This window comes from Taudactylus pleione, unplaced genomic scaffold (genome assembly GCF_031769625.1).
Source record: "Taudactylus pleione unplaced genomic scaffold, aTauple2 ptg000080l, whole genome shotgun sequence".
Taxonomy (NCBI): domain Eukaryota; kingdom Metazoa; phylum Chordata; class Amphibia; order Anura; family Myobatrachidae; genus Taudactylus; species Taudactylus pleione.
The window spans coordinates 3,398,912-3,423,460 of record NW_028284482.1 but is presented as its reverse complement, the minus strand read 5'-3'; the positions used below and the strand labels follow the sequence as shown (position 1 = coordinate 3,423,460).

Below are 24,549 nucleotides of genomic sequence, written 5' to 3'. Positions count from 1 at the left end.
AGATCCCAATCAGGTCTAACGCCACTCTTTTATTTTCATTGAAGAGAGGCTTTACTTGCTGCAATACTACTACAGGAAACTGACTGCCTACCTGAGACTGTAAGTAAGGGATTAGGCTGGTCAGGAGACAGCATTTTATGGCACTGCTAGGAGCGCTATTTGGACTCTCTCCTGCCTCTTTGTATATCAGTTTTCTTCTTTTTACCTTGTTCACTACACTTTACTGTTTGTGTGGGGTCTGTATGTATCATGACTAAATAGGACACTAAGGTGTCCCAAAAGTTATTACCTGCAAATAGTCTGAATTTACAAGGGCAGTTATCAAACTCCCTAATGTGTGACACTCCTGTATATCATCTCAGGAACGTCAGATCCACCGTCTTGTATGGCGCAGGTTACCATGCCGGGTTCAGTACCCGGTATCTCCACGTTAACATGGAGGGTGTGGTGGTTGGCATTGCTGCTACACAGCAAGTTGCTTCGATTCACCAGAGTTAATTGTGTGAAGTTTGTTTATTCTTCACGTGATTTAAAAGAGTACCTGATATAAATAAAAATTTATGTCCCATCTTTCTGCTGTGCTGGAGCCTGAGTCAAGCTCCCATTCAGCACCGTCTATACCCCACTGTCTATGCTCTCCAGTGTCCCCTAGTGGATGAAGAATATATATATACTGTATATATATATACTGTATATATATATATATATATAAATATAAAATGAACCTGCCCCACTTGCACAGATCTCCCCTTCACACAAATTCCCGTAGCACAGATCCACCTCTAGCACAGAAAATCCCCCCCTAGCACAATAGATTTCCCCCACACATACACACAGCTCTCCCCCTAGCAGTGGACCCTCCTCACCGTTTTCTCATTTGTGTGTTTCCTCTGTCTGCATATTCCAATTTCCTTCCCTTCCCTATGCTACTGAGCTCTGATGCTCGTACTTCCTGGACTGGTCACCTGATCGTCAGAGGCAGTGGCGGAACTCCCGGAGACAATGGAGTCATTTGCCGCCAGGCGTCAGCCCTGAAGGGGGCACCTGGCTCCATTATCCCCGGGAGCTGCATGGAGAAGGAGCGCCGCTGATCGGCGCTCCACCTCCATTGGCGTAACTACGGAGGGTGCAAGGGGTGCGGTCGCACCCCTGCACCCTCCATTTGCCGGGCGCCCAGCTCCTATCCTCCTGGCGGTAGCCGGAGGACGGAGCTCCCTCCGTCTTCCGGGTCCCGCAGTGTACTATGGGAGTGATGTCATAACGTCACTCCCATAGTGCCGAGGAGCGGACTCCGGGGACGGAGCTCAGGAGTGAGCTCCGTCTTCCGGGTCCCGCAGTGCACTAAGGGAGTGACGTAATGACGTCACTCCCATAGTGCCGATGAGTAGACACCAGGGATGGACGGCAGCAGCACTGGAGCGGGGATAAAGCTAAGTGTTTGTTTTTTTTGTGTGTGTGCACGCGCGGTGGGGGCCATCACTACTGGGGGCAACTACAGGGGCTCACCACTGGCGCAACTACAGTTGCCTCACTACTGGGGGCAACTACAGGGGCCTCACTACTGGGGGTAACTACAGGGGCCTCACTACTGGGGGTAACTACAGGGGCCTCACTACTGGGGGTAACTACAGGGGCCTCACTACTGGGGGCAACTACAAGGGGCCTCACTACTGGGGGCAACTACAAGGGGCCTCACTACTGGGGGCAACTACAAGGGGCCTCACTACTGGGGGCAACTACAAGGGGCCTCACTACTGGGGGCAACTACAAGGGGCCTCACTACTGGGGGCAACTACAAGGGGCCTCACTACTGGGGGCAACTACAAGGGGCCTCACTACTGGGGGCAACTGCAAGGGGCCTCACTACTGGGGGCAACTGCAAGGGGCCTCACTACTGGGGGCAACTACAAGGGGCCTCACTACTGGGGGCAACTACCGGGGGCTCACTACTGGATGTACTGCATAGGGGGACCATTACTGGGGAGCACTACACAGGCGGACCACTACTGGGGGCATTATATAAAAGGAACTGCATAAGGGGGGCGGTGGCAGCTGGGGCTGGCATAGGTGCTGGGTGGTGGTACATTTTAGTTTGGGGGGGGGCACCAACATTTATCTTGCCTCCGGGCACCTGGGATGAAGTTACGCCACTGGTCAGAGGTGTCCACAGTGAGGCATGCCTTCATTAGCTTTTTTTCTCTGTGTTTTATTGGCTGCTTTGTGGCCCAGCTCCAGGCAATGTCTAAGCAATCAGAGGTTAAGCTGAGCTCTACTGCCTCATCTCGTGTCTCTCCCTGTATTTCCAGGGAGTGCTGCAATATTGGTGAGTTTTGACTATAAAAATGATTATAATATTTATATCTTTTTTGTTTTATTCTAATCATTTTTATAGTCAAAACTCTGCAGTCTGACAGGGTGTATGACTGCACGTCTCTGGTTGTTATCCTGTTATCCTACCCTGCAAGTCAAGCCTGCTACAGTATACTGCACTGCCAACTAAAGCTTGCTATTTTCTCTGTTATCTTGTCATATTGAACTGCAAGCCAAAGTTGTTATCCTGCTAACCAACCAAACCTGCCATCTGGTTATCCTGCTCTGCAAGCCAGATCTGCACTCTGTTGCATTGTGTGATCAGTATCCTGATTCTGTTTGTGAACCCTGCACTTAAAGTATATCCAGTGTAACCCTGGTCTGTCTCTCCCACAAGTGTGAAATAAATCAGCTGTTGTTTGATTTCATTTGTGCATTTGCTTCTGTTGAAACACACACACTTGCAATGGCAGTTTGAAATGACTCATGAATTAGTGAGTCCTAACAGTTCCAGGATCTTTCAATTTCTAGCCTCAGTCTGCTCAGTGCAGGTTCTAGTTCAGGTTTCCCAGTCTTTACAAATGCTGGAACCTATGACTCTCAACATCCTTCAAAGCGTCCCCTACCAACCCCACTTCAGTCAGGGAATGAATCGGACTATAAAGTTCTCTCACCTGTTGAAAAAAATTATCAACAAGACTCTAATTTAGAGATATCGTCACTTCAGAAGTAAGACCAGTTAAGTAAATGTGGATGCTTTGATAACCACAGTTAAATCCACGCTGCTTATCAAAGACTCAGAAGACACTCCAGCTCAGGATCCATCTTTGTTTATACAGTACTTAAAAAGAAGAAAACTTTAACCTTTCCTTCCTTCGTACAACTGGAAGAATTTCAAGCTGAACCCTGGACTCTCCCGAATAACTGTTCATAAAGTGTAGAGGGCTAAATGGGAAACCCCACCCCCGGGGGAAGCTACCATTGCTAGACTGGCTAAAGCTACCACTCTTCCTCTTCCTAATATGGCCTTCTTTTAACCACTTAACTAACAATTTTTTGTTTTTCTAAATACCGCTCAGAAATTATCTTTTTTTATGAGTGAATTAGGTGAATAACATGTATTTCAACTTATCTAAAATGATTTCATTTTTAAATACTTGTCAAAACGTTTTTTTCAAACATCGGAACATTAGATCACCACCATCAGAACATTGCGACCATCGTGATTTCCCTTTTCAAAGTGGCTTCAGGCACCAGGTACTCTTTAGGGTGTGAGGGGAGGTTAATCTTTTACCCAGCGGCTGCTTATCTCTGCAGCCTCTGGGTGGGGGGTCCTGCTGTGCTGACCGATCATCAGCAGTGAACGAAAGCATGCAGACACTGGGGGAAGGTGCAGGCAAGAAGGTCTCTCTGAGAGCAGCAGCTGCTGGAAGATTATCTTCCTGCAGCCGCCCTCACTGTTTATCTGACTAGTCGAAATATTGCGACCAGATCAGATAACGCACTGGCTAGTGTGGTCGGAAAAATATGACTATGCCAGGCAAGTGGTTAAAGATGCCATGAACAGAGAACTTTTAAAAACATTTTTAAGGCTATTTTTTCAGAGGATGGTGCATTCATGCGCCCAGCGCTTGCAGGGAGCTTGGATTTCCAAAGCTTTGGAAATATGGGCAGATTTTCTCTATGACGGCCTCCGTTCAGGTACTCTGCGCTCTGAACTATTGTCCACGGTGGATAATATCTGGGAAGCGTCAGCTCATCTTGGTGAAGTGGCCTTAGATTCTAGTCTTCTTTCGGCTAGAGTCGACCGTGAATCCAAAAAAGCTCTCAAATCTCTCCCCTTTAACTTTTGGGGACAAAACAAGATAACATTATCGCATCGAACGCTGCCTTCAAACCTTCCTTGGCCCAAGTCTTACACTGTTCGATCCTTTCGTTCTCATAGATGGCCTCATTTTCAGCCCTCCTTTCGAGAACAAAGTACTTCCTCTCATGAGGCCAGGATCAAAGGTAGACAATCCCAGACTGGTGGCAAAGTGCCTGCAGAAGAACCGTCTGCATGACAGGTTGGACTCCCACCTTGGGAACTCTTACAGTGGGGGGGGGGGGGGGGGGAGCATCTTCAGTTGTTTTACAAGGAATGGTGGTGCGAGGCATTTTAAGAAGCGGTTATGCCCTGACCTTTTGTTTTTTACATCAGGTCTGCCTCGCAACCTCAGCAATGCGGTGGCCTTACAGGATTGTGTCAAATCTGTTCTAGACTCAGGAGTGATCTCCCCTGTGATTATACCTCAAAAAGGTTTCATTTTTTTACTCCAACCTGAGCCAGATGGCTCCTTCTGTCCTATACTGAACCTAATATCTTTGAATGTTCATCTCATGGTCCCCAAGTTTAGGTCCATTATGTATGCTCTGGAGCTAGAAGATTTTCTAGATGTAAAAGATGCTTATTTGTTCATTCTGATTTGGGGCGGTCACCAGAATTTCCTACACTTTGCTGTCCTCTCAAATCACTTTTGGGCCTAGCAATTTGGCTTATCAACAGCCCTTTGTCACCAAAGTAATGTCAGCCGCCCTGTGGTTGCAGGGGTCCCGGATAATGCCTTATCGGGAATATCTACTTGCAGCACAGTTGGCAGACATCCTGCAGGAACACGTCTAGTATACTGAAGCACAGAGGGTTTTCCTCCCTCAGGACAAGATCATCTCCCTTCAGACCTTGGTTTGGTCTCTGCTCCAGTTAAGACAGGTGTCGGTACACCTCTGCATGAGGGTTCTCAGTAAAAGATTCTCGACTCGATATGGTGGAGTTTGCACAATTCCATTCCCAACATCCCCAGGCGGAACTTCAGGCCAGGTGGGACGGAGCTAACGAGCTGATCAAGTTCCAGTTTCTCACTTTGTCATTAGAGACTTGTCTCTCCCTCCTAAAATGGCCACCTGGAAAAGGGTCATCCATTCCTTATTCCAAAACGGACTCTCTTTACGACGAACACCAGCCTCTGGCGTTGGGGAGCAGTCACTCTAGCAATGACATTTCAAGGCAGCTGGGCCATTCAGGAGTCCTGACTCCCCATCAACATATTGGAACTCCAGGCTATTTACAGAGCTTTGTGTCAGGCTTGGGTCCTTTTTCAGTGTTGTCCAGGCAAGGTTTGTTCGGAAAATGGCACTGCCATTACCTACATTAATAATCAGGACAGCACAAGAAGTCTCCAGGCAATGCAAGAGGTGCGCAGGATTCTTTAGTGCGTGGAACGGTTACTCCTGGCTTTGTCTTTGGTCTACATTCCAGGGGTAGACAACCGGAGGCCAACTTCCTAAGACATCAGGATATGAATCCAGGAGAATGGTCTCCCCACCTAGAAGTCTTTCAACAACTGGTGGACCACTGGGGCTATCCATCCATAGATCTGATGGTGTCCCGTCCAAACCGCAAGCTAGCCAATTATGGATCCAGGACTTTTCTGGCGGATACCTTATCAGTTCCTTGGACATTCACTCTCCTGTATATTTTTCCTCTGGTCATTCGGAAGGTAAAGCAGGAAGACTGTACAGCCATCCTGGTTTCTCCGGATTGGCCGCATAGGGTGTGGTGCGCCAATCTCAAGAGTATGTCAGTGAAGCCCCCTTGGCTACTGCCCCTATGACCGGATCTTCTCTCCCAGGAACCGTTCCTTTATCAGGATCTTCCACATCTTGCTTTAATGGGATGTCTATTGAGACAGCCTTCTTGAAGGCCCTAGGTTTCTCAGATGCGGTTGTTCAGACTATGCTTTGTGCCAGGAAATCAGTTTCAGCCAAGCTGTACCAATGGATATGGAAGGCTTACTTCATCTGGTGTGCTTGTCAGAAATACAAGCCAAATGTGTTCTCTTTCCAACGCTCTGTCTTTCTTACAAGACTGATTAGACATGGGCCCCATTTATCTTTTATAAAGGTTCAGGACTCTACCTCCACTATTTACTTTCAGACGTATTTCAGTTCTTATGGCTGTTCAAACTTCCCTACACAGTGTACTTCACATCCACAGATTGCACCCTTGGTTCTTCAAGCCCCCCCCCCTTGATCCTTTAGGCTCAGTTGAATGACATGGAAGACTCTTCCTTTTGGCTGTATCCTCAACCTGTCCGGTCTCAGAGTTGATTGAGTGTTTTATCTCACAGATCTCCATTCCTGGTTTTTAATGCAAACTGGGTGGTCATGAGGACTACTCAAAGTTACCTTGAGCTTGCGTCTCATTTTCATAATAATCAGGAGGAAACTGTGGTGCCATCGTTTTCTGTGGTGACCAGGGGGATTCTTACTTGTTCTTACGTTCTTTGGACGTAGTACAGGCTCTTTGTATCTATGTTTCTAGGTCTCAGAAGTTTTGCTGCACAGACACTTTGTTTGTGCTTTAATATGTGGTCTCCACTCTTACTCATTGGTCCATGGAGCTCATTTGTCAGGCTTACCCTCCTGCTGCCCTTCCAATTCTGGACTTGGTAAGGACCCACTCGACCCAGTCAGTGGGAGCCTCCTGGGTGGCTTGGTGTGGTGCTATGGTGAAGCAGGTTTGCAGGGCCTCCACCTGGTCCTCCATCAAGACCTTCATCAAATTCTATAGCCTTGATACATTCAACTTTAGGGGCGCTAGTTTTGGGAGTAGGGTTCTGCGCTCAGCTCAGGATTGCTCCATACATTAGTGGATAGTTTTGAGATGTCCCCATGGTTTATTCAGTGTCCCCCATGGCTGAAATAAAAAACTAGATTTTGGTTTTCACCTGATAAATCTGTTTCTCTGAGGCCAAGGGGAACACTGGATGCCCTCGCATATGATCCCGGTCTAGTGTGGGGGTGGTGTTCAGGTTGTGGTGCTCCAAGTTTACTGATCCTTCTTTGTGTGTCTGTTGGTGTGCTTGATTTCTTCTCCTCCATCTCTATGTCCTTTTGTCAATAAACTAGCTGCCTTGGGCAGGGGGTGGAGGAGCCACAGCTGTCCCAAAACTTAACTTTTTAGTGCCCAGACTCCTCCAGCACCTAGCTATATCCCATGGCTTATCCATATGCCATATTTAAAAGGGCAATATAGTAAATGCAAAATGAGAGAGAGAACGAGAGAGAGAAGGAGAGAGAAGGAGAGAGAGAATGAGAGAGAGAACAAAATAAATATCTAATTAGAGCAGTTTTGTGTTTAGGTTTTAAACAAATCTCCTGAAGTGTGAGTTCAAATATTGATGGTCAACAAAAATAAAATGTTTTACTCAAGAGAAGTATAATGTCTCTGAGTAATTAGATACTATACATCTCAGTTGTGTGACTAAATCAATATAGTCAGAGTAACCACATATGCAGTTGTGTAAACCAATTATCACAACCCATTTGTGTTTTTAAATCTTCTCTTAAATGAAAACAAAACTAATTCCATTACATCAAACTGATAACAAAAACATTTATTTTCCAAATATTGTTCTTTAAAATGGTTAATAAAAAAAATAGTCTATACTGTCATAGTACTAAATGTGTATATTTAACAAAACAAGAGATATGGTAAGAACTTACCTTTGTTATCTCTGTTTCTACGAAGTCCATAGGGTCCACAGGGTTGACCTTGGGGTATAGCTGGATCTGGATCCACGGGCACCACGCAGTTAAAGCTTTGCTGCTCCCAGGATGCACTTGGGTCCGTCCTCCTCTATACCCCGCCCCCGGCCACAGGCACCTCAGTTGGTAAGCAGCTAAGGCCGGAGGAGGAGACTAAACAGAGAGAAGGAAGACTGGAACACACAAGAAACCATACTCACAGAAATGGGAGACGGAAAACCGGTGACCAGCCACACAGCCCATATGAAGCCAGGTGCGTCAGGGCGGGCGCCCTGTGGACCCTATGGACTTCGTAGAAACAGAGATAACAAAGGTAAGTTCTTACCATATCTCTTGTTTTCTACTTCAGGGTCCATAGGGGGTCCACAGGGTTGACCTTGGGGATGTCCCAAAGCAGTTCAACTAAGGGCGGGGACGCTCCTGTGCTGAAAGGAGTACCCGGCGCCCAAAGGATGCATCCTGAGAGGCGAAGGTGTCAAACGCATAAAACCTCAAAAACGTCTGAATTGAAGACCAAGTAGCCTGAACAGCTGAGGCGCCACATCTAGCAGCCCAAGAGGGACCCACAGAACGAGTGGAATGAGCCTTAACAGAGGCTGGCACAGGTAAACCCTCCTGCACATAAGCCTCACAAATAACTGAACGAAGCCAACGGGCTAACGTTTGCTTGTTGGCAGGCCAACCCCTCTTGTGAAAACCGAAGAGGACAAACAAAGAATCCGACTTCCTAACCGAAGCAGTCCGGTCCACATAGATTCTAAGTGCCCGGACCACATCTAAGGAAGCCTCACCAGCAGAAAGATCAGGTGACTGAAAAGCTGGCACAACAAGTTCCTGATTAATGTGGAACTTTGAAACCACTTTGGGCAAAAACTTCAGGACGCGTGCGGAGCACTGCCCTGTCCTGGTGAAAAATCAGAAAAGGAGGGCGACAGGAAAGCGCCCCGAATTCTGAAACCCTCCTGGCAGAAGCAATTGCCAGGAGAAAAATGGTCTTAAACGTCAGCCACTTGAGCTCCACCGACTCAAAAGGAGGACCCTGCAAGACCCTCAGTACCACCGTCAAGTCCCACGGAGCCACCGGAGGCACGAAGGGAGGCTGGATCCTGAGAACACCTTGGAAAAAGGTGTGAACATCTGGCAGTGTAGCAATCCGTCGCTGAAACCACACGGACAAAGCAGACACATGAACCTTCAGAGAGGCCAGGCGTAAGCCGAGGTCCAAACCTGACTGAAGAAACTCCAAGATTCTGGAAACCCGGAACACCTGCAGATCATAGTTTCTGGATTCACACCACTGAAAGTAAGTGTGCCACACCCTGTGGTAAATCCGCGCGGAAGCAGGCTTGCGTGCCCTAAGCATGGTACCAATGACCGAACTGGAGAAACCCCTAGACCTCAAGACGGCTGTCTCAAGAGCCACGCCGTCAAAGACAGCCGACCCAGATCCGGGTAAAGGCAGGGCCCTTGAGACCACAGGTCCCGACGCTGAGGAAGAAGGTACGGAGCGTCGATGGAGAGGCACCTCAGATCGGAGTACCAAGGACGTCTGGGCCACGCCGGAGCCACCAGCACGAGCGTGCCGCCGTCCTGCTTGAATTTCCGCAGGACCCGAGGAAGCAGGGATATCGGAGGAAACAGATACGCCAGGTGAAACGTCCATTTCACCGACAGAGCGTCTACCAGACAGGCGCCTTGTCCTTGACCCGTAAACGGGCAACTTGTGATTGTGACGGGAGGCCATCAAGTCCAGCTCCGGCAGCCCCCACCTGTCCACGAGTAGCTGAAACACCTCTGGGTGAAGCGACCATTCCCCGGGATGCACGTCGTGACGGCTGAGGAAGTCCGCCTCCCAATTGAGGACTCCGGGAATGAAGACTGCCGAGATCGCTGGAACGTGACACTCCGCCCAAGCAAGAATGCGAGACACCTCCGACATTACTGCCCGACAGCGAGTTCCCCCTTGGTGGTTGATGTACGCCACCGTGGTGGCGTTGTCGGACTGCACCTGAACCGCCCTTCCGTGAAGAGCGGGGCCGGACGACTGCAGGGCCCTGTACACAGCCCGCAGTTCCAGGATGTTGATGGGGAGAAGTGCTTCCTCCGCGGACCAACGACCCTGAAGCGATAATGAGCCGGTCACTGCCCCCCAACCCCGGAAACTGGCATCCGTCGTGAGCAGGACCCAGTCCGGGATCCAAAAGGGGCGCCCCTCGACCAGATGTGCTGTCTGAAGCCACCAAGCCAAAGACTGTCGAACCTCCGGGGACAACACCAGCATCTGAGAGCGGATCCGGTGAGGTAATCCGTTCCATTCTGATAGAATCAGCCCCTGCAGAGGCCGGGAATGGAACTGGGCAAATTCCACCATGTCGAATGTCGACACCATGGACCCCAGAACTCTCATAGCTGAATGGACCGACAGGCGGCAACTGCTCAGGCAACTGTGTATCCGCAGCTGCAGGGAGGAGACCTTCTCCGGAGTCAGGAAAATCCGTTGCTGACGAGAATCCACCAGGGCTCCCAAATGAACCATCCGCTGTGATGGAATCAGGGAGGACTTCTTCCAGTTTATCAACCACCCGTGTGCTTGAAGACAAGCAATGGTCAGGTGGAGATGTCGAAGAAGCACCTCCGGGGAGCTCGCCAGCAGCAGAAGATCGTCCAGGTACGGCAACAGACGTAGACCCTGACCCCGAAGGTGGGCAGCCATAACTGCCATCACCTTGGTGAACACCCTCGGAGCCGTGGAAAGGCCGAAAGGCAACGCCCGAAATTGGTAGTGATGGTTCAGGATAGCAAGCCTCAGATACCGCTGATGTGCCGGTGTTATGGGCACATGGAGATAGGCGTCCTGGATATCGAGGGAGACCATATAATCCCCGGGTTCCATCGCCAGAATGATGGAACGTAACGTTTCCATCCTGAACCTGGGAACTCTGAGGTATCTGTTCAGAGACTTCAAATTCAGGATAGGGTGATGAGAACCATTGGGTTTCTGTACCAGAAACAGAGTAGAATAGTACCCCGTCCCGCGCTGAGACTGCGGAACGGGAACAATGACCCCTGCTTGTAGCAAGGATTCTATAGCTACCTGAATCTGACCAGCTTTGGTCTTGTCCAGAGAAGGACTCGTACAGAAAAACTGGTTGGGCGGACTGAACCGAAAAGACAGGGCATACCCCTGAGAGACTACTTCTCGAACCCAGGCATCCGTTGTGGTATTGTGCCAACACTGGGCGAATTGGAGAAGTCGGCCTCCCACTCTGGGGTCCCCCAGAGAGAGGCCGTCCCCATCAGGCAGCATGTTTATCCTCCTGCTTGGAAGAAGGGCGCCGAGCACTCCATGCTTGCTTCTTGGGCTTGGGTGCGGCCTTGGTTGCCGAATGTCTCGGGAAGGACTGGCCCTTGGCCTTACCCTGAACCCGAAAGGCAGAGCTCCTTACTTTAGCCGGCGCAGAGGCCGAAGGGAGGAAAGCCGACTTGGACTTAGCCAAAGTATCCACTATTTTGTCCAAATCCGGACCAAATAGTAAATCACCATTAAATGGCAAGGCCTCCAGACCCTTTTTTGAATCTGCATCAGCCCTCCAGGACCTCAGCCACAGGGAGCGCCGAGCAGACACCGCTGCAGCCGACACCCTAGAAGTGAGCAGGCTGGCATCCAAAGACGCTTCCCCAATATAGGAAGCTGCATCCCGCATCTGTCCTACTAACGCTCTCAGGATATCCGGAGCCTCATCAGGAAAGGTATCCTCCAAGGCATTGGCCCATGCCTCAATGGCTTTAGCCACCCAGGAGATAGCCATGGACGGGCGAGCCACCGCCCCGGAAAGAGAATAAATGGACTTTAAACAAGTCTCCACCTTCCTATCCGTGGGATCCTTCAAAGAGATAGACGGCAATGGCAGCGTCGCGCTTTTGATCAAGCGGGTAACGTGGGAATCCACCGCCGGCGGAGTCTCCCATTTCCTGCAATGAGCTTCAGGAAAAGGATAGTTCGCCGCTAACCTCTTCTGTGGATGGAACCTCTTACTGGGTAATTGCCAGGCCGCCGCCATATGATCCGATAATTGATCAGACAGGGGGAACACAGTTGAAGTCACCTTGGTCTTTTTAAAATTAGGAAACTTCGACCTAGGAGCCGGCGCATCATCCTCAACATGTAGGATAGCCCGCACCGCCCTAACTAAGGCTGGAACATTAATGGAGGACTTAGCTTCCACCTCCTGCCCCATGGCATCAGAGTCAGAGTCCTCATGGATTTCTCCATCATCTGAGGACACTTCCGAGTCCGACAACTGCGCAGCTAGTGAACTCACCACAGGACGTTTAGACGCCCTTGGTGGCACATCACCTTGCAACATGGACTGAAACGCCGAGGATGAAGCCGCCAGACTCTGTACGGAGCTGGAGAGAACATCCACCCAAGGCGGAGGAGACGTCGGAGCAAAACTCTGCAAAGGCACTACAGACTGACGCGTCCCTGGGGAAGACTGCACATACACAGGCAGTCCCGAGTAAGGACCCACAGTCTGGGCCCCGGGGGGAGACCGCAACATTTGTGGAACACCCGGGGAATGGGGGATGGTGGGCTGCGGCAACGCCCTAGATGGGACCGCTGATGGGACCGATAACCGGTCCGCAATAGACGCCAGCACCTGTGAAAACATCGCCCAAGGAGGGTCCTGTGATACAGGGGGGTTGGAGGGGCCCTGTACCAGCTGGCACCGCCCGCACAGACCATCCTGAGATAAGTCCTCCCCATCAACTCCAGCAGCACAGCGTCTGCAGGAAATTAGCACAGGAGCCACAGAGCGCTCAGTCTCCTCATCAGACATGATACCGTAAATCACAAGAAATAGGTATCACCAGAGGATTACGGTTTTAACACCCGCGCACTCACCAGTATGCGACACAACAGCCCAGATATGGTACTGTGTAGCACACAACAGTATGTGACTGACCCCACTAATACGTGTTTTATATAAGTGAGGGTCTCAGAAACAACGCCCTTCCCCCACACACCTGCCGGGCCGTAGGAGAAGGAAAGGGATAGTTATAAGCTGACAGCAAGGAGAATAAGTCACAGACAGGCAGCACTAGCAATAGTCACATACAATGCAGAAAAGTTAGTACTCACTGCACCTTCCGCTACAATCAACCTCCCAGATTCAGTGTCTGGGAGGGCTATAGTGCTGTGTACACGGTCCTTTAGCAGGGGAGAGGTACACAGGGGGTCCGGTCCACTTGATACCGCCTGGGAGTCTGCGATGTGCCAGTAAAGATGGCCGCCGGAGACCTCAGAGGAGGAGTGGCCGAGAGATAAGAGCAGCTCAGCGACGCCAGACTGCTAGTTGAAAGGCGCGCTGAGCTGAGGGGAGGAGCCGCTAGACAGGGAAGGCTGCCTCCCCTGGCTAGCAATTAACCCCCGGGTTGCCGGTCCCGCTACCAGCCTGCTACCCTGGTGGTCTAGCGGACACGCGGGGTATTCCTCTATAGAGGGGGAGCCCGCCGCCGCCGGTCTGTCCCCAGAGACCGGAGGCTTCTGACTGCATACAAAGTATCCGCGGGCCGCCGCACGCGGCGACCCGCGGCTTACCTGATCCCCGTCGCATCCGGCAGCAGTCAAGGGAGTCCCCAGAGCCCGGCTAGTACAGGCTCTGGGGTCCCGCCGCGATCCCCAGAGCTGTACTGGCGTCGCGGCGCCAGCGGGGAGAAGGAGCGGCAGCGTGGACAACCTAAAGGACAGTCTAATGCTGCCGCTCTAAAAGTGTAAAAAAAGTAGAAAAAAATAAAAAAATTTCTCTTTTAAAATAAAGCTTAGGGGCTGCTCCTGCAGCCCCACTGCGACAGGGTGACCCGACTCCGGCCGGGCACCAACTAAAACTGAAGTGCCTGTGGCCGGGGTATAGAGGAGGACGGACCCAAGTGCATCCTGGGAGCAGCAAAGCTTTAACTGCGTGGTGCCCGTGGATCCAGATCCAGCTATACCCCAAGGTCAACCCTGTGGACCCCCTATGGACCCTGAAGTAGAAATGTAATTAATGCCTTTGTAATAGAAATGCTCTAGTTCCACTATTTAGAACAGGGTTCAGCAACCCCCAGCACATGGAACTGGCACTCTGGAGGGGACTGCCCTTTCTGTCCTGGAACGATAAGCAGACCCATGGTGTAACACAGATATGAAAGCTGTAACTATAGTTCGGATCCTTTCACTCTCTATGTTCTCAGTTTCTATTGTGACGATCTGACTGCTGCAAGTTGTTTGCATACCAGAAAACTTGTAGCCATGTAGGTAGTTGTAAATCAGACTGGGCAAAATCTTGACACCTATACAGATAGGTGATCCACCTAATAAAGAATGCCCAAGCCAATGTAAAGTGGCTTGGGCATTCTTTATTACGAAGTGCATTACAGTAAACTTGAACAGTTCACATGGAATGAAGAAAGCAGTTTGCTCCTGCACTTCCCTGGTAAGATGGAAAATACCTGCCGATAGCCCTTACTAAAAACAAGGATGTAGAAGTAGGATGCTGCACCCAGTCTGTGTAATAGCTCAGAGAGGTAGTGCTGCATATATAAGCTATCGGTAGCCCATGCAGAACTGCGTGGTACATCTCCTTCTTAGGTACCAACACAGCACTTGATGTATAAAGGTACAAACACCCCCAAGGCCATCATTCATTAGCATGTTATGTATCTTGGGACTCACCCTTTATTAGGATTGCTTTATTGACCAAGACCCCCACCACTCCCCCCCCCACACACAAATGATGAACATGACACTCACATTATAATATGGACTTCAGCCTTAATGTCCTTCATGATCTGCAAACACTGCTCAATGGATAGAGGTGCTGAATTATTCTGAAGAAATATACAAAGGTAGATGTAAGAGCATTGTTTCATGTACAGGTGTTTTACCCCACAAATCATTTCACTATCTCACTGCATCACTACTCTGTGCTGTAAGGAGAACCTGTTCACACTGTGTCTTTTCATCATCAGCACAAATTTGCATCAGCACTATTCTTGAAGCTGGATAGATCTCTGCATATGCTCATATAGCCAGCATTTCTGTCTACACACCCAGGGAACACTTATCTTACATGCAAATGCTAAGTTATACTCGCTCAGCCGCAAGTGGAGATACAACAGAGATCTGTACAACTCTGATTTGCCCATATGCATATGCAAGCTGAGATTCATATACTAAAAACCATGAGATCTGTCCACATGCAACTCCGAATCAGACCCTGTGTCTATAACAGGAGGAAACACTCCATCAATTTGTCACCTATCACTGATGTGCATGATCATTAAGGAAAGAGAAAACTTTGGTACATCACTGTCAGCTAACATTTTATTGCCATCCTTTATGCTGCCAATGTACTGTAATTAACACTTTACTTTGCTGCATAAATATATATTATATAGTACAGGTCTTACCACAGTGATCCTTATATCCCGGCTGAAAATCACACCTATAGCAGAGAGGAAAAATAAATGGCTGTCTAATTTTCAGCAAAAACATCAATCATGTAGCAGGAATTATAATATGTGTAGATGTTAAATTAGTAATAATAGCCACATTTTTCCAATACACCAATTGGCATATAAAAAACATGTTTATCTAACAAGTTTTGTGAACTTTTCATAACGGCTATTATTGAATAAAACATAATACATATTCCTCATTATCACTGGTCAGAGTTTTGGTTTTTATTGTTTTAAAATTATATTTGACACATAACCTTGCGTCATAAGGACAAAATAGTAATGAGCTTTGTCAGCCAAATGGTAACATGCATTTTTTTTCAATTCCGGTTTTTACGTGTCAGTTATGGATTACATCATCCCGTAGGCAAAAAATATTTGGTATACAATCACATATTTATCCAAAAATAGAAATATGGCCTGTGTACATTTTACTGTTAAAATGACCCAAAATGCTCTACAACAATAGATAGTGGGCAAAACAGAGTGTGTGTGTATATATATATATATATATATATATATATATATATATATATATATATATATATACATACAGTCAGGTGCATAAATATTGGGACATAAACACCATGTTTATGGGATTTTTCACCTAAAGTTGGAAGTCCCCTGAGTGCCACCTAATTGACTTGGCTGTATATATATATATATATATATATATATATATATATATACATACATACACAGTTAGGTGCATAAATATTGGGACATTGTCAGAATTTTCATATTTTGGCCTCTATTCACCACCACAATGGCTTTGAAATGAAACAAACAAGGTGTGCTTTAACTGCAGACTTTCAGATTTAGGGCCTGATTCAGAGCTGAACGCTCTGAGGAGGGCTCGCTCTGAATCAGGGCCCTCCTACCTGTTTTAGGAGCGTCCTCATGGACGCTCGCATAGCTGTGGGTTACCACCCACAGCTTATGCGAGCATCCATGATGATGGTTGCGATGGTCAAGACCATCGCGACCATCGGGCTTGCGACGGAGACTCTGCGGTAGGGTCTCGCTGCCGCAAGCCCTGGAGTGATTTTGGCTCTATCAGAGCCAAGATCACTCCCACTGACATCACTAGTGATGTCAGTGGGGCCGGCTTCAGACGGTAGGCGTTCCCATGGGAACACCTCCGTCTGGCAGGCACGCCCCCGGCACGCCCACCAAAGGGGGCGTTCTGTCAATCAACATCGACAGCACGCCCCCTTTGGTGCGAGACCCGGAGCGATGGAGGGCCTGTCGCTCACCGGGTCTCACGCATGCGCACGACGGAGCTCCCTCCGTCGTGCGCATGCGCAGTGGGGGAACATCGACCCGCTTGCGAGCGTACTGCCGCTCACGAGTGGGTCTGAATGACCCCCTTAATTTGAGGGTAATTGCATCCAAATCAGGTGAACGGTGTAGGAATTACAACGGTTTCTATATGTGCCCCCCACTTTTTAAGGGGCCAAAAGTAATGGGACTATCAACTCAAAAGCTATTTCATGGACAGGTGTGGGCTATTCCCTCGTTATTTCATGATCAATTAAGCAGGTAAAAGGTCTGGAGTAGATTCTAGGTGTGACATTTGCATTTGGAATCAGTTGCTGTCGACTCTCAATATGAGATCCAAAGAGCTGTCACTATCAGTGAAGCAAGCCATCATTAGGCTGAAAAATCAAAACAAACCCATCAGAGAGATAGCAAAAAACATTAGGTGTGGCCAAATCAACTGTTTGGAACATTCTTAAAAAGAAAGAACACACCGGAGAGCTCAGCAACACCAAAAGACCCGGAAGACCACGGAAAACAACTGTGGTGGATGACAGAAGAATTATTTCCCTGGTGAAAAAAAAACCCTTCACAACAGTTGGCCAAATCAAGAACACTCTCCAGGAGGTAGGTGTATATGTGTCAAAGTCAACAATCAAGAGAAGACTTCACAAGAGTGAATATAGAGGGTTCACCACAAGATGTAAACCTTTGGTGACCACAAAAACAGGAAAACCAGATTCTAGTTTGCCAAACAACATCTAAAAAAAGCCATTACAGTTCTGGAACAACATCCTATGGACAGATGAGACAAAGATCAACTTGTACCAGAGTGATGGGAAGAGAAGAGTATGGAGAAGGAAAGGAACTGCTCATGATCCAAAACATACCACCTCATCAGTGAGTGCCGCCATTGTTTGTCGCATATATATATATATATATATATATATTTATTTTTTTGACACACACGTTGCAAAACAGAGAAACAGATATAAAAGGGTAGAGAGGAGAGTGCGACAGCAGTGATGGGTATTCTAATGCTGATAATAAAGGTAAGAGTTGGGTAGACTCTAGTAAAGAGGTGGGTTTTCAGAGAGCATTTAATGATTTAAAGCAGAGTTTCCCAAACTCCGCCATTACAGTTCAAGTTTAAAGAATATTTATGCCTAAAGAATATTTATGCCTGAGGTTCTAATTCACCTGTGCTCAATAATGGATGTCCTTAAAACATGGACTGTAATGGCAGAGTTTGAGAAACTTATTTAGAGGCTTGTAGAAGAGTCTGACCAGGTTCATAAGGGATTGCTACCAGTGGGTACCAGCATAGGAAATGTCTAAGAGAGAGGTGGCGACAGACTGAGAAGGCGACTATTTCAAGATGAGGTTTAATATATAAGAAGGGCTAGTATTGAGGTTTCATAGGTAAAGGAGAGTAATTTGAACTGGATTCTGGGGGTATGGGGAGCCAGTATCGAGATTTGTGGAGTGCTTCAGTAGATGTGAAGTGGGAAAGAGGAAGGTTGGTTTTGACTATAAAAATAGAAACAATAAAAGAAAATGCTGTCACTTTTGCAAGCTCGGATCCCATTACATTCCCGTGAATGTCAGCGAGGAAATTAATCCAGTGGTTTAAACGCGTGGGAAAAACCCACTGATTCCGTGGAATTAATGGGTTAGCGCGCGTGAACCCCTGGTTTACCACGCAGGAAAAAGGTTAATTGAATAGCTTTTGCGCATATGGCACAATCAATTAGCTGTGGAGCATATCCCACAGCTAATTGAATTCCCCCGTTTGTGTAAAATTGTATCCATTGTTCATCTAGCTGTGTCTCCATAACTTGTGTCTTATCTAACTAGGGTATATTGTTGGCCATAAACAGACAATTGACCTGATATCACAGTACACATGGTCCAGAACCAAAACTGTTAATGACCCTATTGAAATATACAAAATTATTAATGAGCATGTTAGTAAATGTGGTTGTAAAATGATTGTAGAGGTAAGGTTCAAACACTGAGAATAACAACTGGAGCTGGTTCAATAAGGTTTCTTTATTAACACGCAGATGGTTTGTTCTCACACAGCAAGAACGAACTGACCTAGACAATAGCATGTTAACCCAAATGCGTTGGCAATTGCCTCTGGGCTCTCTTATCTATAATACAGAATACTTACGTACAAAACTAATAGCAACACCTGGCTTATTTAAACAAGCAATGCCAAACTAAATCTCGGTACTATGATTATTCTATTGTTACTAAATAACTGAACAGGTCTCCTCTGGTTACTTTTAGCATGTAATCATCTTCTGACCACATTAACAGGTCATAATGACGGTGCAAGCTCGGATCAGCGTGGCCAGATGTCTTCATTTTTTACTTCCTATGTGTATGGCCAAATTGGACATTAAGCCTAATGCCTGGTGCTTGTGTCTATATCAGAGGTTCCCAAACTCCGCCATTACAGTCCAGGTTTTAAGGATATCCATGCTTGAGCTCAGGTGACTTAATTAGTACTTCAGTCAATTTGATATAACCATCTGGAACCCAGCATGGATATCCTTAAAACCTGGACTGTAATGACAGAATTTGGGAACCTCTGGTCTATATACTAGCAAGAGTAACCTACAAGCATGCACTTTTATTTATATTGTGTGTACATGTGTATGATTGTACCTGCAAGTCTGTTCTGACTATGCAGTTGATTTGTATGCATTCAGCATAATAATGTGCATGAACAAACATAGAAGTGGTCCTGTGAAAATGTGCATGTTCATATGTGTGTCTATTGTGAAGTTTAGATGCAGCTATGTTTATAATACACTGTAAATGACAAGGTAACACAATGCTAGTTTGGTATTTGTTTTATGTTTCACTATTATGGTATATGTGCAAGTTTAACTCTGTATGTGTTATCGTTGCTATCCAAACATAGAAACATCGAATTTGACGGCAGATAAAAACTCCTTGGCCAGGGTTGCACGATTTAAATCGAACGATTTAAATCAAATGATTAAATCATCAGGGTTGCACGATTTAAAACAAACGATTTAAATCAAATTATGTAGCTGTAGCACTGGATCGTGCACAAAGACGCAACTGCACTATCAGTGAGGTCGTACAAGTGTGGAAGAAGCTGTTAAATGATCTTGAAGAGATTGGACACCACAGCAATGTAGTAAAGATGGCAAAGGCAAGAGCTAAAATTGCACTCACAGATGCCCACTTGCTGGCTAATTTACTTGATCCTCGGTACAGGGGAAAAAAGCTTAGTCCTGCTGAAATTGAGTCTGCTATAGAGTTTGCTCATGCCAATAATTGTCAAATTATGCAGGTCATCATCAACTTTCGTGCATCCATTAAACCATTTGCACCATACATGTTTGAAGTGGACACTTTACGCCAAGAATCTCCTTTAGCCTAGTGGATGTCCTACGCAGCTCAACTTCAGTTAGACACTTCTGTAGTAAATCTTCTGAAGCAGATGTTCACCGCAGTTTCAAGTGCAGGAATTGAAAGGATTTTTTCAACGTATGGTTTTGTACAATCCAAAACGAGCAACAGATTGGGAAATGAAAAAGCAGCCAAGCTAGTTGCATGCTACAGAGCCTTTTCTGTTGAGGACAAACGTGAGGACATGGACAAAGACATGTACATGTTTGACTCAGACTCAAACAACTGATTGAGTGAAATTCAGAGCCTAATTGTACTTCTTGATGCAACTGTTTAGTGTGTATATATTCTATTACTGTGTTCATTTTGTTACTGTTCTCACTTCAAAAATTGTTCATTTATTACTAAAACAAAAGTTTAAACATCTAAAATTAAACAGTTTACTTTTACAAAAAAATTTTATAAAAAAATTCTATTGAAATCCAAAAAATCAGATTTAAATCCAATAAATCCAATTTAAATCCAATAAATCCAATTTAAATCCAATAAATAAATTTTTATGCAACCCTGCCCTTGGCCCATCTAGTCTGCCCTTTGAGTTAATGTGTTGGGTTGGGTTGGGTACGAGATGCTGGCGCTCGGGATCCCGGTGGTCAGAATCCCGACACTGGCATCCCAACAGGGTTAGGATACTGACACCTGTCTGTCAGTATCCTAACCCTCCCCCTCTCCCTACCCTCCCTCCCCGCTGCCTAAACATAACCTCCCCCTCCAGTGCCTAAACCTAACCTCTCCCTCCAGTGCCTAAACCTAACCCCCCCCTTTAGTGCCTAACCCTAACCCTCCCCCTAACTGTTGGGATGCTGGCGCCGGGATTCTGACAGGTGTCGGGATTACGGCACCGGCATTCTAAGATCCGGCATCCTGTCGGTATTCCGATTGTATCCCAATGGTTTACCATACGGGAAAAAGGCTAATTAGCTGAATACAATGTGATTGCATTACGATTTCTTAATATGCAACTTTTTTTTTTTTTTTTACTATAATCGGCACAGTTTATCTACTTAATCGTGTGTGTATGCCCTCATATATAAACACGTTGCATGGTAAGCTTGTGCGCTTATGCATGTTATTTTGTGTGTCATTGGACGTGTGGCTATATAAAAGATCTATTTTAAGTTGCTGGATCGTTGCGTACGCTCACCATTGAATAGCCCCAATTCCGTCTACACACCTATAGCACACTTATCAAATGCACCACTGCCACCCAGTTACACCCATTTAGCTGTAAGTGGCTCTGGAGGGCCAGCAGAAATGCGTAAGTACACCTCAGCGGAATACACAATGCAAAAAAATCACAGATGCATGTGAATCTCAATCCCTATATTGCAACAGCAGTTTAATGTTTTCCATATCCAGACTATTAAAGTGAACAAACAAGGTACGTTTATTGCAGTGAGATAAAAGCACCAAAAGTAGTCTGGGGCATGGAAGTGGCCATCTGTCAACCGCATTTACCAACATGCCCCATAATAATCTGATTCTTTTCAAATGGATTATATGGCATCACAGTTGAATTTGGGCTACATACGCTGCTATAATCAGCCCAACAGCACAATAATGGCTCCAGTACTGCAGTGTATGTGGACAGCATTACAATGTAGCCGGTTTGACTAGAGGTAGAATGTCAGTTGTCTGCTTAATATTCAGAGGAATGGCTGTTTTTTTTACCACAACAGCAGACTCTCAAATATTTATCCATATTCTAAAGAAAAGTAAAATCATACACCCTAACATGTTACTTCACACTAACATATAAATAAATAAAAAGACAGACTCCCAAACATACTTGCCAAAACTGTAATGGTGCATACACATGGTCAGATTTTCCTTCATATCTGTACAATAACAATTTTAAAAATCGTTCAGTCGTTCATATCTGAAGGAAAATCTGACTTGTTTGTCAGATGAACGATGCGCGTTCCCGTTTGTCAGATAACGATATCTGACATCTGATGTGTTTGCAGTCAGATTTGGACGATTCCATTCATTTTAATACAGGCAAAAATCGTTCAATCGTTCAAATCGTTGGTAAATTGTTCAATCGTTCATCTGACCGTAAGAAAATACCTTATGCACCATAAGAAAACATACACATTTACAATAAAAACACAAACTTTCGCACACAGTTGTTTACCATTGCTATTAGAATTACTGTAGTAACAATTTTATACTAGTTAATTGTGTCAATTTGCTAGATACATTTGTTTGTGTTTGACATATACACAACATATCATTTTACAGGTTGAGTCTCCCACATTCAGAATGGCATTTTGGATTTCAGAATATTCCGTATTTTGGAATAATTGCATACCATAATGAAATATCTTAGGAATGGGACCCAAATCTAAACACAGAATGCATTTATGTTTTATATACACCTTATACACACAGCTTGAGGATAATTTTAAACAATATTTTCAATAAGTTTGTAACTCAAAGAAAGTTTGTATACATACATGAAATTCATTTATGTTTCAAATATACCTTATACACACAGCATGAAGGTAATTTTATTCAATATTTTTAATAATTTTGTGCTTTAAACATAGTTTGTGTACATTGAACCATCAAAAAAACAAAGGTTTTACTATCTCAGTCATGCTAAAAATAATCCGTATTTTGGAATATTTGGATATGGGAGACTCAACCTGTATATGATTACTTCATTTAAATATTACTTTTGCTCAATAAAGTTATCAATATGCTACATCCCCATAGCAAACTAGGCAATCTGTGGCTTGCCAGCAGATTTTACACTACAAATGCCCTTGGCTGACAGGATGTGCTGGGGCTTTTAGTTTCAAAATAACTGGCGTCAAAGACTGAATAACTTTATGTATCTTACAGTTTATGTGAAAACAGGTTGAGTCTCCCATATCCAAATATTCCAAAATAAGGAATATTTTTAGCATGACTGAGATAGTGAAACCTTTGCTTTTTGATGGTTCAATGTACACAAACTTTGTTTAAGGCACAACATCATTAAAAATATTGTATAAAATCACCTTCAGGCTGTGTGTATAAGGTGTATATGAAACAAATGAATTTCAGGTATGTACACAAACTTTGTTTGAGCCACAAAATTATTGAAAATATTGTACAGGTTGAGTCTCCGATATCCAAAATGCTTGGGACCAGGGGTATTTTGGATAACGGAATATTCCGTATTTTGGAATATTTGCATATCATAATGAAATATCATGGGAATGGGACCCAAATATACACACAGAATGCATTTATACACGTTATACACACAGCCTGCAGGTCATTTTATACAAGATTTTCAATAATTTTGTGGCTCAAAGTTTGTGAACATACATGAAATTCAGTTATGTTTTATATACACTTTATACACACAGCCTGAAGGTAATTTTATACAATATTTGTAATATTTTGTGCCTTAGACAAAATTTGTGTACATTGAACCATCAAAAATCAAAGGTTTAATTTTCTTAGTCAAGCCAAAACAATTCCGTATTTAGGAATATTCCATATTTCGGAATAATTGGATATGGGAGACTCAACCTGTGTAATATTACCTTCAGGCTCTCTGTATAAGGTGTATATAAAACAAATGCATTCTGTGTTTACATTTGGGTCCCTTTCCCAAGATATCTCATTATGGTATGTAAATATTCCAAAATACGGAAAATTCTGATATCCAAAATACTCCTGGTCCCAAGCATTTTGGATATGGGAGACTCAACCTGTATTGCAATAAGATAACTTTTAAATAGATTATGGGGCTGATTCAGAGTTGCAGTCAAGTCGACTGCAGTTGCGTTTGCCTTGTGTGCAGGAAAGTAAATGTGAAAATATGCCGGTATACAGAGTGGCAGGAATCTATGTGGCTTAATGCCCCTATAAATCTGTTTGATGAAATACAGTAGCCGGCATCATTATCACTACGCACTTTTCACGAGTCCTATATCTGGTGCAAGAGATCTGTCTGAAATCAGACAAATCTTTGTGTATAGCCCACAATTCCGCCCAGTGACACCCAAAAAGTCCCTAATCGCCAATAGATGTATGCGTTCATACACGGAACATGCACAGTTTCAAAAGAAAATCCTCTTTGTAGGTAGTTCCCACAAATATGGGTATGTTTAGGGTGATTTTCATTCAAGGAAAAGGAGAGCGGAGTGAGTTTAGGATTTTAACCTTTAGAAGTTTTTTTTTTAATTGTTGTTATTTAATCCTCTATTACCACTGCAAACACTGACTTAATTACAGCATGAACTGTGATTGTTTTTGGAAATATTGTAACCTAATGGAATATTTTTTTCCGGAGTTTGTGTGTATTCCATAAGATACATAATCATAACATATTTTTTAATTATTATAATGTTTTTGGAATCATTGCCACTTTTATGATGTCACTTAGGAGAAGGAAAAGAAGACTCTTTGTTGGAGACACTCTAAAAGTAGTATGAATAA

At 45.4% G+C, this 24,549-nt stretch overlaps 1 protein-coding gene across 3 annotated transcripts in view; it reads right to left on the bottom strand.

Moving 5' to 3' along the window:
• SERHL2 (serine hydrolase like 2) overlaps positions 1–24,549 on the bottom strand; it is a 102,387-nt gene that overhangs the window by 7,458 nt on the left and 70,380 nt on the right. For all 3 annotated transcript variants that reach the window (XM_088468020.1, XM_088468018.1, XM_088468019.1), the window contains 2 exons: positions 15,349–15,383; positions 14,690–14,766 (listed from right to left, as the gene is read on the bottom strand). In XM_088468020.1, coding sequence (XP_088324146.1) covers positions 14,690–14,766; positions 15,349–15,383 — 112 coding nt within the window. The remainder of the gene's footprint in view (positions 1–14,689; positions 14,767–15,348; positions 15,384–24,549) is intronic.